This window comes from Sorex araneus, chromosome 3 (genome assembly GCF_027595985.1).
Source record: "Sorex araneus isolate mSorAra2 chromosome 3, mSorAra2.pri, whole genome shotgun sequence".
Taxonomy (NCBI): domain Eukaryota; kingdom Metazoa; phylum Chordata; class Mammalia; order Eulipotyphla; family Soricidae; genus Sorex; species Sorex araneus.
The window spans coordinates 142056939-142070439 of NC_073304.1; the positions used below are offsets into that span (position 1 = coordinate 142056939).

General features: G+C 39.6%; 1 protein-coding gene across 2 annotated transcripts in view; it reads right to left on the reverse strand.

The window, feature by feature from the left end:
- Positions 1 to 13501, reverse strand: part of RALGAPA2 (Ral GTPase activating protein catalytic subunit alpha 2) — a 352948-nt gene that overhangs the window by 84770 nt on the left and 254677 nt on the right. For both annotated transcript variants that reach the window (XM_055131128.1, XM_055131127.1), the window contains one exon: positions 4082 to 4209. In XM_055131128.1, coding sequence (XP_054987103.1) covers positions 4082 to 4209 — 128 coding nt within the window. The remainder of the gene's footprint in view (positions 1 to 4081; positions 4210 to 13501) is intronic.

Sequence of the window (13501 nt, forward strand, 5' to 3'; positions counted from 1 at the left end):
AACACTCTAATGCCTAAAACATTAATATAAACGCTATTGTAAATCATAATACCTCAATCAAAACATAAAAATAACTGACAAAATAATTCATTGACTATTTATTGTCAGATTCAATATTTGGCCACCTGTGGTGAACACACAAAAAAAGTATTCTCTCTAAAGGATTTATGGGAGATCTGGCTAATCAACATGTACATTGCTAATAAAATAGTTATTATGATATCTAGAAAAAAATGACATCTAGGTGAGATGAGCAGTTTGGCACTGTTCTATATGACGATTAATATAAGAATTTGAAAAAAAAAGTGGGAACACAAGTTTGTTCGTATGAAATGGTCTCTTTTAACAATGAGATTTTACTTTCTTTGCCCAAACCCATATCAGATATTGTACCTAATATCTCAAAGAAACAGGTAATAATAATTTGCTCTCAGACTTGGATATTTTTTAATTTGTGGCAATAATAAGCTGCCTTATTTATTTATTTATTTGTTTATTTATTTATTGGCTTTTTGGGGCACACCTGGCAATGCACAGGGGTCACTTCTGGCTCTGCACTCAGGAATTACCCTTAGCGGTGCTCAGGGGACCATATGGGATGCTGGGAATCGAACCCGGGTCGGCCGCGTGCAAGGCAAACGCCCTACCCGCTGTGCTATCACTCCAGCCCCCAAGCTGCCTTATTTATTAAGAGGGCTTAATTCATGTGCCAATCAAGTTTTGCCAAGGGATATATTGTCAGCTTCCTCAGATGTCCCGCTGAAACCTTTTTGCTGGAATCAGGCCCTTGGGTCTACCAAGGCGTTCTGATGCAGCTGGCCACACACCAAATTCAAAGAAACACACACTTACTATTTGAGAACACTAAGTCCAAGAAACATACATTTACCATTTAGAACACTTATCTGCAGCCCCTTTCTCATGCTGGAAGAATCCCACATGCTGTTCCCGAGAGAGACTTCTCTTGCCCTGTCTTCACAGACAACTCTCTATTTAGCTGCTGTAAAAAACTGTCTTGTCCGTGAAGCAAATAGGTAATACCCTCATGTCTGCCTTGCTTTGTGCATTCTGAGTCATGCAGAGTCCACACTAATTGATGAATGAATAAATGTTAGGAGACACCCATGGGTCGGTTAATTAGTGGTTTTCAAAATTTATTATTTTTTATTTTTGGGTCACACATGGTGATGCACAGGGGTTACTCCTGGCTCTGCATTCAGGAATTACTTCTGGCAGTGCTTAGGGGACCATATGGGATGCTGAGAATCGAACCTGAGTTGGCTGTGTGCAAGGTAAACACCCTACTCGCTGTGCTCTCTCCAGCCCAATTTTCAAAATTGAAACCAAAGAGATTTATTTCAAGGGAGAAGCAGATTCTAGGCATCAACTATGAGACAAATTAGTTTAGACTAGGACCAGGATGTTTCGGCAAAATGTTAAGAGAGAAACTATTGACAGTCTAGGTACATAACTAGATTTGAAAAAATTAAACTAGTAACTTTTAAAGAAAAAACATCTTTAAAATGGTCTTGACATTCCCTAATTTTCCCATTTTTTCAGTTTTTATTTTTCTATCTCTGGTTAATGGCCAGAATATTAGTGATTTTATGGGCAGAAATGAAAGACTGCACTAGCTAAGACATTGCAAAGTTTCTTTTTACACTGATAACATCTCTCTATAAAAATTATGTATAGCACCTTATTTATGATTTTAAATAATTTTTTGCATAGCACCAATTAAGACATGACTATATAAAAATATTCAGAAATGTTATAATGATGCACCCAATAATTTGTTACTTTCTCTTTCCTAATTTCTATACTAAGCTGTCCTCTGAGACGTCATTTACTAACAATCTCTCTAGATGACAACCATATTATTACAAATGAATTTCCTCAAAAACATTTAAAAGTAAAATAAAATTTGATTCCTTGAACTTATAAAAAAAAACCCAACACTTTCCTTAAGCCTTATTATTCTGATGCCGCATTAATTCTTATTTGAGAAAGCAGTGTTCAGCAAGTTTGAAAAAGCACATAGTTTATCAGATGTCTGGCAACTGGAGAAGGTGATGTGACAGAAATGACACCAAACCTGTAAAAAACAATTTTCTTCTTTCCAAATGATTTTCTTCCTTCACTTCCTTCCACACACTTGACTGGCGAGTGTCTGGGGCGTCCCAGCTGACATGCAAACGGACGCTTCAGCTGCTGAGCAGTTCTTTCACGTTTTGTCCGTGCAACAGAAACTACCAGGCGCCTAGACAGACTCTGGGTGGAGACTGTACGACATGCACGCTGGCATGGCCACAGAATGCGGGAGCGCTCGGAAGGGTGCAGAATGCAGCGCCGTCCCTGGGGAGGGGCCAGGTGGGACCTGACAGCTCTCTTCTACTACTAATTTCTATGATAATTCCAAGTTGCCACACATGGCATATGTATTCATTTTTACTCTAAAGACAGAATATTGGTCAATGAAGTGACGATGATTTAAATGAAAGATATTTTTCAGCAACCGTTTCTATTCACACATACCACTTCTCAATCACCCCTCACTCTCATGCAATACATCACTTCCTAGCTGGGCAGAAGTAGATCTTGAGAAATCAAACATAATATGTTCACAATAATTATTAGCAACATACTAGGTCAGATCACGGCAGAGCCTGGCAAGCTCCCTGTGGCGTATTTGATATGCCAAATGCAGTAACAATTACGAGTCTCATTCCACTGATGCTGAAAGAGCCTCCAATAAGGCACAGTTTGTAAGGACGAGTAAGGAGAGGCTGCTAAAATCTCAGGGCTGGGACGAATGGAAATGTTACTGGTGCCTGCTGGAGCAAATCGATGAACAAAGGGATGACAGTGATAGTGACAGTGATTAGGTCAGATACTTTTTTCAGCAAATTTATGAAGTCACTTGAACTTCTTTTCTTATAAAAGTTATCCAATCTGGGGGCTGGAGCAATAGCACAGCGGGTAGGGCGTTTGCCTTGCACGCGGCCGACCCGGGTTCTAATCCCAGCATCCCATATGGTCCCCTGAGCACCGCCAGGGGTAATTCCTGAGTGAAGAGCCAGGAGTAACCCCTGTGCATCGCCGGGTGTGACCCAAAAAGAAAAAAAAAAAAGTTATCCAATCTGATATAATGGTGGTGAGAAGGTGCACTGGTGGTGGGATTGGTATTGGACTATTAAATGTAATGAATCACGAACAATTTTATAAAAATAAACTAAAAAATAAAAATTATTCAATCTTTTTCTGAGATAATTAATGCAGTTCAGATTTAAAGAGTATAGCACTCAACTCATGCTTGAGAAAATTACAAATGAAACTTGTTTGTTTTTACTTTTCCTTTTGGGTCACACTCAGCGATGTACAGGGGTTAATTCCTGGCTCTGCACTCAGGAATAACTCCCGGCGGTTCTCGAGAGACCATGTGGGATGCTGGGACTTGAACCCGGGTCAGCCGCATGCAAGGCAAACACCCTACCCACTGAATTATCACTCTAGCCCTGGAACTTCTGTTTTAAGAGAGAAAAACCAGATATGAGAGAAGAAAATCTTAATGATTTGGGAAAATTATCAATGAATTTCTCTCATTCGTACTGATGAGTCCTAATGCAACTTCACCGAGGCCGGATACAATCAAGTTCAACTTCTCCTTCTACAGTCCTTATTTGTGCTGTTTGAGTGAGTGGCCCTAAACATTTAAAAATTAGCTGCAGTCCCTTTAGAACCACTGGTTTCCAGCAGGCACACTATGCTCTCATCCCCCCTTCGCATAATAACACAAAAGAGGCTGGTGTGTCAGCAAGGAAACCAAGTTTGGAAAAAATTCCCAAGAAGATATAAACAGTTTTTGAAAGTCACAGCTTCTCATCATAAATTTACAATATGCAATATGGTCTCCTTAAATTTGATGCTACAACAATTACTTTGTTTAACCTGAAATAACTAACGATATAAAAAACATACTGTGTTCTTTCAAAAAGTTATTACTTACATCTCAAGCCGAGCTGACAGAGTCTAACCAAACTCTGGGTGGACAGTGAATAAGTCACATATTTGAAAAGGATACAAGCTCTGGTAGAGCGGGATGAGGCACTTCACAGCCCTGCTGGCATTGATGCATGTGGCACATATAAGGCTTGGCAGTAGCTTCCCACTCACTATGGCTCCATCAAACAGAGGCCCAAAAAATGGAACCTGTTGATATAAAACAGAAATACTCTTATTTTCAAAACACTAGTAAAATTCAAGCTAAAGATAAGGAGAACAATGACTAGTGGGTAAAATCTGTGATGATCACACAGGCTGTATCACCCACAAAGCAGAAACTGTATTTAAAACCAAATAACGAATCAAGACTTTCAGATCATGCAAAATAAACTTACTTCATAATGCTTCTCTACTATCCAAAATTCAGCAAAAACATTCAAAGTGCCTATCTGCTGTGAATAACACATGATACAGAAGATTATCTGGCCACAGCCTTTAGCCAGACATACTCTACAAACCAGCTTAGGACTTTCAATGTTCTTGCAGGGGTTCTGATGCTTAATAGAGATGGTGATTATCCTTATTAGCAATTAGCAGATTCTGTTTACAATCTTCCTGCTTCTTCAACTGGATTTCCCTACTTCCAAGACACGGCACTATAATTTCCATCTACTCCCTTAACAGAGACTGTTTTCCTTGTTAGGGCCACTTCTACCAAGTAGACAACTAGCATTATGAGCTATCTTCGTGGCCCCAAGTGTGTGCGCTATTATAACATTCATCAGCTTGCAATTATATTGTGCATTTTCCCTCAATAAAGCTATTTATTTAGATTCTCTTAAATAATAAGCAAAAACATAGATTTGAGCAACACACTACAAAACTCATACTAGTTTTTTAAAATTGACAATATTCTAGTTCAAGGGTGCAGGCTAACTCAGATGGAAAGCCTTTTGATAATGTAACACAAACTAAGAATGGCTCTTACATTTTTAAAAAATTATTAAATCACCGTGAGATACAGTCACAAAGTTTCATGTTTGAGTTTCAGTCATACAATGATCAAACACCCATCCCTCTACCAGTGCATTTTCTACCATCAATGTCCCCAGTATCTCCCCTCTCCCCCCTGACCCCAACCCTCCCCCTGCCTCTATGGCAGACAATTTCCCCCATACTCTCCACTTCTGGGCATTACGGTTTATAATACAGATACTGAGAAGCTGTCATGCTGGTCCTTTATCTACTTTCAGCACACATCTCCCATCTCGAACGATTCCTCCAACCATCATTGACTTAGTGATCTCTTCTCTATTCCAGCTGTCTTCTCTCCCAGTTCATAAGACAGGCTTCCAATTATGGAACCAATCTTCTGGTCCTTGTCTCTCTCTACTGTCCTTGGGTGTCAGTCTCATAGAATCTTATTTTATATTCCACAAGGGCTGGAGTGATAGCACAGTGGGTAGGACATTTGTCTTGCATGCGGTCAACCCGGGTTTCATTCCTCTGTCCCTCTCAGAGAGCCTGGAAAGCTACCAAGAGTATCTCACCCACAGAAAACAGCCTGGCAAGCTACCCGTGGCGTATTTGATATGCCAAAAACAGTAACAAGTCTCACAATGGAGACGTTACTGGTGCCCACTCAAGCAAATAGATGAGCAACAGGATGACAGTGACAGTGATATTCCACAAATGAGTGCACTCATTCTATGTCTATCCCTCTCTTTCTGACTTATTTCACTTAGCATGATACTCTCCATGACCATCCACTTATAAGCAAATTTCAGGACTTCAACTTTCCTAACTGCATAGTATTCCATTGTGTAGATGTACCAAAGTTTCTTTAACCAGTATTCAGTTCTCAGGCACTTGGGCTGTTTCCAGATTCTGGCTAATGTGAATAGTACTGCAATGAACATACAGGTGCAGATGTCATTTCTACTGTGATTTTTTGCACTCCCAAGATATGTTCCCAGAAGTGGTATTGCAGGGTCATAAGAAAGCTCAATTTCTAGTTTTTTAAGAAACGTCCATATTGTTTTCAAAAAAGGCTGGATCAGTCGTTAGTTATTTCCACCAATAATGAAAGAGATTCCCTTTCTCCCCACATCTGCACGAACACTGTTCTTGTTCTTTTTGATGTGAGCCAGTCTCTGTAGTGTGAGATGATATCTCATTGTTGTTTCGATTTGCTTCCCCCTGATTAGTGATGTAATCAGTGATGTAAATGATTAGTGATGTAAAGCATTTTTTCATGCCTTTTGGCCATTTGTATTTCTTTTATGAGGAAGCTTCTGCTCATTTCTCCTTCCCATTTTTTGATGGGGTTGGAGGTTTTTTTCTTGTATAATTCTACTAGTATCTTGCATATCCTAGACATTAACTCCTTACCTGAAGGGTATTGGGTAAATATTCTTTCCCATTCTGTGGACTCTATTTTGGTCACTGTTTCTTTTGAGGTACAGAATCTTCTTCATTTAGTGTAATCCCATTTGTTTATGTCTGTTTCCACTTGCTTGGTCAGTGGTGTTTCATCCTTAAAGATGCTTTTAGCTTAAATGTCATGGAGGGTACTGCCACATTTTACTCCATGTACCTTATGGATTCAGGTCTGATACTGACATCTTTAATCCACTGTGATCTGACTTTTGTGCTGGGTCTGTCTAACAGATAATTCTGATCTCTGTGTTAGACAGAGATCAGAATTCATTTTGTTGGTAGGTAGTGTCCAGTTTTCCTAGCACCACTTGTTGAAGAGGCTTTCTTGTTCCACTTCACATTTCTTGCTCCTTTATCAAATATTATGTGATCATATATTTGAAAGTCTGTGACAGAATATCCTATTCTGTTCCATTGGTCTGAGGGTCTGTTTCTAGTATAATTCCAGGCTGTTTAAATTACTACTGCTTTGTAGTACAGTTTGAAGTTGGAGAAGGTGATGCCACCCATCTTCATTTCCTCAAGGACTGCCTTAAGTATTTGTGGGGGTTTATTGTTCCATATGAATTTCAGGAGTGTTTTGTCTATTTCTTTGAAGAATGTCATGGGTATCCTGATAGGGACCACATTAAATCTGTATAATGCTTTGGGGTGTACTGCCAATTTGTTAATGTTAATTCTCCCAATGCATGAGCAGGAGATGAACGTTTCCTAGTGTTCTCTTTTATTTCTTGAAGAAATATTTTGTAATTTTCTTTGTATAGTTTCTTCACCTCTTTATTAAGCTGATTCTGAGGTACTTGATTTTCTGAGGCACTACTGTGAACAGGATTTAAAAAAATATCTCTTTCTTCTCTTTCATTATTTGTATATAGGAAAGCTATGGACTTTTGGTGTTGATTTTGTAGCTTGCCACTTTACTATACAAACCTATTGTTTCTAGGAGCTTTTTTGTAGAGTCTTTAGGATTTTCTAAGTATAGGATTATGTCATCTGCAAATCATGATAGTTTGACCTCTTCCTTTCCTATCTACATGCCCCTGATATCTTCTTCCTGCCTAACTGTTATGGCAAGAACTCCAGTACTGTATTGAATAGGAGTGTCAAGAGTGGGCAGCCTTGCCTGGTCCCTGATCTTGGAGGGAAGGCTTTTAGTTTCTCCCCATTGTGGATAATGCTTGCCATGGGCTTGTGGTAGATGCCTTTGTCTATACTGAGGAAAGTTCCTTCAATGACCATTTATTTTACTGAGAGTTTTCATCATAAATGGGTGCTAACCTTGTTAAATGCTTTCTCTGCATCTATTGATATGATTATGTGGTTTTTATTTTTTCTTTTATTGATATGATGGAATATGTTGATTGACTTGCTAATGTTAAACTATCCTTGCATCCTCAGGATGAATCCTACTTGATAATGTGATAATGGTGTACGATCTTTTTTTTTTTTTTTTTTTTTGCTTTTTGGGTCACACCCAGAGATGCACAGGGGTTACTCCCGGCTCTGCCCTCAGGAATTACCCCTTGTGGTGCTCAGGGGACCATGCCCTGCCCGATGTACTATTGCTCCAGTCCCATGTGTACGATCTTTTTGATGAATCTTAATTCTTACATGTGTTTTTGGGTTTTAATCGCACCTGGCAGTGTGCAGGGCTAAGTTCTGGCTCTGCGCTCAGGAATCACTCCTGAAAGTGTTTAGGGGACTGTATGTGGTGCCAGGGATTAATTTGGTCACATTCAGGGCAAGTGACTGAATTCCTGGGCCAAATTTTATTTCTCACAGTTTGAAAAAACTGTAATTTTATGACAAGTAATTATTACACGAAGCTCAAAACCCAATAACATTTTAATGGAGTGTAGTGACACAAGCGTTCCCTTATATAAAGGAACACAAGCAGTGCTTGTGCCTGCTTTTGCACAGCAACACAGAGCTGTGAAACCTGAACAGTGTCTGTATGGACCACAAAACCGAAAATATTTACTACCTAAGTTTTTCTTTTTTTGGCTTTTTGGGTCACACCCTGAGATGCACAGGGGTTACTCCTGGCTCATGCACTCAGGAATTACTCCTGGCGGTGCTCAGGGGACCATATGGGATGCTGGGAATCGAACCTGGGTCGGCCGAGTGCAAGGCAAACGCCCTACCCGCTGTGCTATCGCTCCAGCTTCCATACTACCTAATTCTTTATAGGAAACATTTGCCAAGTCCTGTTCTATGTCACAAAAAAAAAAAAAAAAAAAAAGAAGAAAAGCTCAATAAATCACAAAGGACTGAACTTTTTATAATCCACATCATATGTGCCCCCAAATATTAGGCAATAAGAACATCACCAGCATAAATGAAAAATATTAGAATTAAAAATACATGCTTCTAGATAACTCAGAGGTGAAGTTCAACATATGTTGAAATAAAAATATTTCAAATAATAATTGAAAGTAGTAGATACTATAATTTAGATGTTGAGAAATACATAGAGGTAATATATAGGATTAAATGATTGTATTGGAAAGAAATCATGGTAGGCATTTATCTCAAAAAAGCTAAAAGCCATAAAGAATAACACAAACTCAAAAGAAATGGAAGGAAAGAACTAAAGATAAAAGAAGGCATCTATGAAGTAGAAAATAAATTTAAAATAGAAAGAGTAATTAAAATTAAAGATGGCTCTTTGGGAGAGAAGGTCCAGAACTACTGTTCTTTGGCAAGATTCACAATCACGAAATCCTGTTAATCACCGATTTCTCGCGCGGGCTCAGTAACATCTCATTTCGTCCTTTCCCTGAGATCTTAGAAGTCTATCTCGACTGGGCCCTCCTAACTATGTTGCACTGGGGGCTCTTCAGGGTCAGGGGAATGAGATCCAGCTTGTTACTGGATTTTGCATATGAATACACCATGGGAAGCTTGCAAGGCTGTCCCATGGGGGCAGGAAACTCTCAGAAGATTGCCAGTTTCTCCCAAAGGGAGAAGTAGGCTAAAGATAATCTTCTGGGAGCTTGCTTTTAAGACTCTCTCTGGATGTTGGCCATTGATGGGGTTACACACACCTGGGTTCCTCTGCCGGTACCTTCATGCATGAAACCTGTCCAAATGTGTGGAGAGGGGCCTCCAGCATGGCTGTGGCTAGGTTCTGGTGGTCTTCGGCCGCTGGAAACTCTGCTCGGGGTGGGGAGGGAAGCTAGAGGCCATCCCCTCCGAGGGGCCCCGGGGAAGACAGCCAGGCGTGCGGGCAAGAGACTCCCGCATTGGCAAGATTAAAAGAAATAGGGATACAAATATAGGTGCTCAGAAACAACATACAGGATTATACGTGTACATTTGGATATTTGGATAGAATAGTCAAATCTCCCCTAACAGCAAAAACTGGGTGACTTTTTAAAAACTATAATTTGGGCTGGAGATAGTATAGTGGGTTGGGTGCTTGCCTTGCACTCGGCTGACCTGGCTTCAATCACCAGCATCCTATACAGTCCCTAAGCACCAGCGGAGTGGTTCCCGAGTGCAGAGTCAACAGTGACCCCTAAGTTTTGCCAGGTGCGGCTCCCAAAAATAAAATAACAAACAACGATAACAACAAAGAAACAACTATACTTCTATAAGCCTTAACACCATTGAGTCACAGAAAAATAAAAAGCTATTTTAATTTAGAAAAACCATCTCAGATAGCTTTATTTTTAGAGGAACTTCTGGACATAGGAAAAGAGAAAACAATTCACTCACTATTATGAGATCAAAATCTTAATAGAATTAGGGGCCACTATTACTCATTAATATCTGCACAAAACTCCAGAGAAATGCTAGCAAATGAATTCAATAATGTACAAAATAATTTAAAAATAGTGTCTGTAATGGGTTTACCCAAGTAGTTCACTTTGGGTTTCACTAAACCAACATGTGGGGATGGAGTGACAGTACAGAGGACAGGGAGTTTGCATTGTGTGTGGCCAACCTGGGTTCAATGCCTGACACTCCATATGTTCCCCCGAGCCCACTAGGAGTAACCCTGAGCACTACTGGCGGGCCTCAACCCCTCCCAAATAAATACACAAAAATCAATCGTATACTTAATTATATTAATAAATGAAACAAGAAAAATCAAAGACATATCAACAGTTGCTTGAAATTTTTATAAAATCTGAAATAGATTTGTGAAAAATATTAATCTAGGGCGCAGAGAAGCTTATTTAATCTACTAACAAATATCTATCATATACTAGTCAAGCACTAAATTAGCCAATAACTAAAGTTAAGACTATATACTGAAAGCTTTATATGTGCACCCAGAAAGGAAAGTATGTCCCCTAGGTCACAACTATTAACATTTGCACTGGACATCCTTGCCAATTCAGTAATGCAAGAAAAAGAAAATTAGAAATTAAAAAGGAAATGAAAAACTGTCCTCCAGGTGTCATGATTATATTCATACATTATCTGAAAATTTATGAAAAATGATTTCAATTAAACTCACATGACTATATCTCTATACATCAGCAAAAAATTGTTAGAAAATGAAATCAAGAAATTGCTATTTACAAGAGCGAAAAACATGAAGTCTATGGAAATAGGTCTAACAGGAAGACATGTAGAAAGCTTATAAACATTACTGAGAGGCATGCGTCTAACAAGTATTCTAGCTAAACGGAAGATGACTGCTCAAAGTCTAGAAGATTCAGCATTGTTTTCAGTTCCTTTCCCAGACTGATCTATGGATTTCATGTATATCTGTATTCAATGTATATCTGTATCTTGAAGAGATTATCCTAAGATATAAGTGGAGACTAAGAAAATCTAAGATACTTTTGTTTCCAAATATATATAGTCTTTTGCTTTTACACAAAATAAAATAAAGACCCCATGGACTGGGTAGAGAATACAGAAGTGAAGGAGCTTTCTGTGTACAGAGTAACCCAGGACCCACCCCTCGGACAGCACAGGGCACTCTCCAAGCCATGAGTCAGCCTCGGGCACTGCCAGCTGTGGCCTCCACGGCACCAAAACAACAAGAACATCAAAAATAAAGCCCTGACTCTCATACTTCAGAGGTAAGATATTCCTGAGAAAGAACAAAGTGGGGACTTGCCTAACCTAACATCTAATATGATAGGTCATCAACTGTTTAAGCAGGACAAGGGCAGATACACAGCAGTCCTGTCGAACTGAGTACAGGAGCACAGTTGCAGTTGTCTGCACATAGAATGACTGATGAAAATATTACGCCAGTCATATTACCTTGTGAAGTGGGGATATTTGTTCACAGCACTTCCAATCACATGGTAGGATCTCTCTTCTAAATCAGAATGCCCAGTTTGGGTGTAGAGGGAAAGGACAGAGCCTCTTTCTTTATTTCTCCAGAGCCACATACTTCTTTCATTCATACTGTATGCTCTTATGATAGTGGAGCTGGTGTACCTCTATACTACCAGAAGAAAACTCAATAATCTCCCTTCAGAGTGATGTGGAAAATGCCATCTGGTCTAAGATCCTCAGCTCACTGGACACGAGTCAGGAAAGGAGACCGCAGCTGGACAGGTTAAACGACCTTACTCAGGAAAACAGTGCCGCTATGGGGTGGGAAAGCTATTCTCCTGGGCACTGCCTCCTATTCCTGTACTCAATGGCACATTTAAAGGAAGATGATACCATGCATTAGTTCTATTCAGAACCTTAACTCAGCATTTTATCATGGTTGGTCTGTAGATCTGCAAACTAGTTTTCTCAATAATTCATAATGCCCTTCCCTAGCCTGGATGTTTAGTATGATTTCTCATGATTATTGGCAAACCTGAATTTCTATGTTAGCTGCAGTTAGAAGATACATATGGGGCACTGGATATATTAGTACAACCCTGCATGCAGCCCGACCTGGTTCAATCCCTGGCACTACAAAGGCTCCCCCAAGCATCACCAAGAATGATTCTTTTTTTTTAAAATGTATGAGTGCTGCTATTTATTCAGCCACTGATTAAGCTGATTGAAGCAGGCATGAACTCTGCATTACTTTTTATTTTAGTTTTTAAATTTTTCATAAAGTTGTTCACAATAATTGTTTATAGTCAGTATTTCTTTTTTTTTAATAGTCAGTATTTCAACACCAATCCCACCACCATTGCACCTTCCTACCACCACCACTTTGAGTCTCACCAGCAGCATCCCTGCCTGACCCTTAGGCAAATGCTAAATAATTTATTTTGTACTGCTTGTTATGAATAGTATGAGGTATCACGTGGCTGCAAAAGTGGCCACATGCTCCTGGAATTCTGACATTTTTAAATATTTGGGGTCCAGAGGCATCTCTGCGGTGTGCTGCTCTTCTGAGATTCATTTGTGAGTCCCAAATGTGATTCTTGAACACAGAGTTGGAGTAAGAACTGAGTACACCAGATGAAACCCCAAAACCAAACCAAACCCAACTCAAAAAAGGACAGTTTTGAGTCAGAGAAACAGCAGAGTGGGTAAGGCACTAACTTTGTATGCAGCTGATCTGGGTCCAAATCCCTGGTATCACTCATGGTACGCCCAGTAGAGGATGTTGGAAGGACCCATTTGGGTTGAAAGATGTGTCCCGCAGCTCTTTTATCTCTCCTCTTGTCCTCCTGCCTGATCGGGGGCACAGCAGAAGCATTTTTCCAGACTCACAATGTTCACATCTTCTGCTGGCCTCTTTCTTCATCACGCTTGAGGCCTGAGAATCTTGCTCCATTTGGGCTCAGCCCACTCATCTCCTTCTTGAAGAACTTTGTTTAAAAGATACTCAAATATTCATCCAAATAACACTATATCATTAGTCAATTGTGTAAGTGTCTCAGAACAGGATTTTGGTTTCTTTTTGTTTTAGTTCTGGTTCACACCTGGCAGTGCTCAGGGTTGACTCTTCTCAGTGTTCAGGGATCATGTCTGGTGATGATCAAAGGACAAAATGTGGTGCCAGGGATCAAACCCAGGTTGGTGTCTGATAACAGGGCTTTTAAAACTTTATCTTTTTGTGGCCTTTTTGCTGGAAAAATGTTTACACAATTCTTTTGCTGGAAAAATTTTATACTAATTCATATTTAATTTGTAT